Raw genomic sequence first — 4,195 nt, forward strand, 5'->3', positions numbered from 1 at the left:
AGGGGTGCAATTGTTAAACATAACAAACTTAGGAACCGAGTTATGATGAGTTAAATTTGAAAAACTGGGTTTACAATTAAATTAGAAGTTGAAGGACCAATTGGACTAACTTTTCTAACTTAAGAGATCGAAATTAAAATGAGAATAAATTTAAAGAGTTAAAGTTTATATAAATACCCTACAGTTTAGCGTGATCAACAAAACGGCGTCTTGTCATTAAGAAGAGAGCCATCTCAACCGTTAATTTGGGGTTAATCCCGACATTGGTTTATCTAGGGGCTGCCCTCTGTCTGTTTCTTCGTTCCGTTCTACTTACCTCCGACAAGGCCTCCGCGACTCCGTCCGCGACTGGGTACATAGATAATTTTCTGCTCACCGGGAGCTTCCACCCCCCCCCCCCTTGTTGAATCTCTTCCAACGCGCCTCGCTAGGGAACTAGTTTGTGTTCTTAACAGAGATTTCGTCCCCATTGCTGGGGCTGCGAAAATAAAACTTAAATTTTGGTGGGCTTTGCTAAGACAACTTGCTTTTCTCATGATAATTGATATCCCACTTGTTTAGGCTTGCTTTGCTTCATCTTTCATAGGCAGGGCAAGTCTGGAGATTAGCTAAAGCCTTTCCTGGAAGCCTCGGATTCCATTGTTTTTTAAGGGATTGTTCATTCCTCAGTGGGCAGAATCTTCTTCCCCGTCCGAATGGAATTCAAAGTCCAAGCAAGCAACCAACGCACTTTTCAGGGTAATCACGTTTCCATTCCGGTATTTACGTGTTTTTTGACATCAACCAAACGGGTGACCAAAGACTTTATGAGCTCTCTAGTTGCGTCTCGGTTCAAAGGTTTCAACTGAACCTATGGCTGTCTGGGCGACCTTTACGAGAAAGGTTTCTCTAAGCACTTTCCACTTCCTCCTCGCACACTTGTCTCATCAAATCTCACAGCTACACCTCACCATCTCTCTCAGGCTTTTTCTCAAACGGTTTCGCTACCGGCTCACTCCCTTAAACCTTCATTCTGCTATGTCTCTCAAGCTCTTAAAGACCCCATCGACTTCATTGCCGATAAGTTCCATTTCCATGGGGACCCACGTAACCCAGTTCTACAGCAGTTCCTTGAATTGCTCAGAAAGGTTGCTTATAATTCGTCAGAAGCAGAGGCTATGTCCTTTCTCGATGCATCAGGTATCAAGCTAATAGAGATTTAATTGGTTCGACTATTTGGGAACTGAGGGAAGAGTGTAAAGCTGCTTTTTTGGCATTTGAATGGGGCAAGAAGTGGAATTGCTACGATGAAAATGTTTATCAATTGATGATATGGGTTTTGGGCCATCATCAAAGTTTTCCACTGCGTGGGGTTTGATTCAAGATATGCATCGGTCTTCTCTGTGTATACGGCAGGCTATGCTTATTATGATTGAGAGGTGAAATGACCTTTGCCCTTGAAACTCTTTCTGGCTCGTAGAAAGTTTTGTTGTAACATGGTTAACATGGAGAGTCAGTAATGAATTTTCTCTTGCGCCTATGCCAAACATTACATCTTCAATTTTTCAAATAAAATTTTATGAAATTACCAGCTTTCTTAGAGATTATCTGCGCTGAACTCAGTGAGAACAGGATCATAACTTCAAATATTCTGGCTCTGTGAAAAAATTTATAGTCCCAGTAGTTCCTTTTCCTTTTAATAATATATCTCACGTAAACTTTTCAAAAAATGTGGAGTGAAACTTGTATTATTATATTAAGAAGTACCTCACTGCACGAAGTATCTGATTGATTTCAGTTTGACCTCCTTTGGCTGACTCTTATTTTGCTTGTTTACTTACATTTTTAGATGGGCATTACACTAATTATCAAATCATATTTAGGGTTGAGAAGTTATCCCTTATCTTTGCTGTTGGAATCATTTGAGTTAACTAGTAACGCAGGATACTCTTTTGTAGTGATCTTCGTTATTATTTGAATATTAGATTTTTATTAGTCAGTGTGCTTACATTCGATTAATCAATCTTATCGGTCTGTCTACTTTTATATGTTCTTAGTGGTACTGTGTTGGTAAATACATGAACACTTGATAGTGGCATCTCAATTCCGTCAATAACTTTCGTTCTTTTGTCCTCTTTTGGCATTTTGCTTCAATTAGATATGCACTTGGAAATGACTCGGCCAAGGCTATCCAAACATTCAACTTCATGGAAAAGTTCAGAATGACCCCTGATCAGGAAGCATTCCATGCTTTTTTGCATGCACTTTGTAAGCATGGGCACATTGAGGAGGCTGAAGAGTTTATGCTTCTGAATAAGAAGCTCTTCCCACTTGAGACTGAGAGTTTCAACATTATTCTGAATGGGTGGTGCAACATATCAGTAGATCTAGTTGAAGCGAAGAGAGTTTGGAGAGAAATGTCAAACTATTGTATAACACCCGATGCTACCTCATATAGCCATATGATTTCTTGCTTTTCAAGGACGGGAAATCTTTTTGACTCGCTTAGACTTTATGATGGGATGAAGAAAAGGGGTTGGAGCCCTGGGATGGAGGTGTACAATTCTTTAGTTTATGTTTTGACTCACGAAAATTGCTTGAAGGAAGCTCTGAAGATGATAGATGATATGAAAAAAGGTGGCTTGCAGCCAGATTCTGCCACCTTTAACTCAATGATACTGCCTCTTTGCAAGGAAAGAAAACTAGCGCATGCAAGAATCTTATTAAATACAATGGTAGAGGAGAATCTTAGACCAACAATTGAAACCTTCCATGCTTTTCTTGAGGGAACAGATTATCAAGGGACATTGGAATTTCTCAGTAGGATGAAAAGTGCTAGTTTAGGACCTAATGGCGACTCCTTTCTTATACTTCTTGAAAAATTCTTCAAGTTGGAGCAACCTCTAAATGCATTGAAAATTTGGCAGGAAATGAAAACTTTTGAAGTACTGCCCAGTTGTATGCATTATAGAAGAATGGTAGAAGGTCTTGTGACTTGTGGATGGCTAGTTAAGGCCCGGGAATTTCACAAGGAGATGATATTAAATGGATGTTTGGAAGATCCAAGGCTAAAGAAGCTCTTGCAGGGAGAAATGCCTGATAATAGTGATAAAGATAAACAGCATGTTAAAATGACCAACTTTGGTAAAAGACCCAATCATTTGAAACGCAAGATGAAACGGAAGAATCCATGAGAGGCCCAAGAAAGAGGAGAATCTCAAACTTAGGACTGCAATTACAAAAGCTACCACAGTTTATCTTGTTAGTCAACCTTTTACCGTAGAGAAGACCATAAGATCAATTACATGAAGCAGGCTACTTTTTGCCCCTTCATGAACGAGCAATTCTTGCCTGCATATGATACATGCATCCAATGGTTGTGATTGTGTTCGTAGATGAAGAGTTCACACAAAGAGACAAGAAATTTTCCAAAACCTGAGCCAACCTTTGATTGTTTTGGTTTTCATATCAAGAGCATGTTTACTGAGGATATGGGATAGACTTAAGAGAGGTTGTTGTGTATTTGACCCTCTTCTAATATTCTTTATGGGTGATATGAATGTAGACCCGATCTTATCAGGACATTCTCTTTTTGCGAGCTTATATTTGCAAACATAACAGGGATATATTTGCTACTGATGTGCCTCTTTTGTTTCCAATTTTCGCTCCTTTAACAAGATTGTATATTTGCTGGTCCTAAATTTTCACCTTAAACTTTCACTGGACCTTTTGTCCTTTAAACATATTATTACTATTACTATTATTCCTACTACTACTACTATTATTATTATTATAATATACTGCTTTTATTTTGGGGGGGGGGGACTACATGTTCTCTTCCATTTGCTAACGGTGCGCAGTGGCGGGAAGGAAGACACGTGGTGAGAAGATAATTAAATCCTAATTGCATAGAGTTTCTTTTATGGCCTTTTGGAGTATCATATTAAATAGTGTGTGTATCTCTCTCTTTATATATCGTTGAAGAGGCGGATGAAACCAGGTGCGGCTACCAGATTGGACCGTTTGGTCATCTCACATAAGTCACTGGTTCTTTGAATGCGTAAGCCATGAGCTCGCAAATTGATGTTTTCGTCTATTATTATTTTATAACATATTGTTTGACTGTCCTGCAGCTAAATCCAATCCCGTTAGTTACGTTGATTATCTATGATAGAGAGAAATGAATCAATCGATTTACTCCTCTGGTCCTTATTAT

General features: G+C 39.0%; 1 protein-coding gene across 1 annotated transcript; it reads left to right on the forward strand.

Moving 5' to 3' along the window:
* Positions 1 to 276: 276 nt before the first annotated feature.
* LOC114737733 (pentatricopeptide repeat-containing protein At1g80880, mitochondrial-like) lies at positions 277 to 3,618 on the forward strand (the record flags this gene model as incomplete). The annotated part of the gene is given in 5 exon segments (XM_028925690.1): positions 277 to 352; positions 879 to 1,185; positions 1,188 to 1,328; positions 1,331 to 1,418; positions 2,138 to 3,618. Coding segments are annotated over 5 exon segments (1,648 nt in total), but the record flags the coding sequence as incomplete, so codon positions are not given.
* Positions 3,619 to 4,195: the final 577 nt, after the last annotated feature.

This window comes from Neltuma alba, unplaced genomic scaffold (assembly GCF_004799145.2).
Source record: "Neltuma alba isolate B1F8T4 unplaced genomic scaffold, ASM479914v2 tig00013493_pilon, whole genome shotgun sequence".
Taxonomy (NCBI): Eukaryota; Viridiplantae; Streptophyta; class Magnoliopsida; order Fabales; family Fabaceae; genus Neltuma; species Neltuma alba.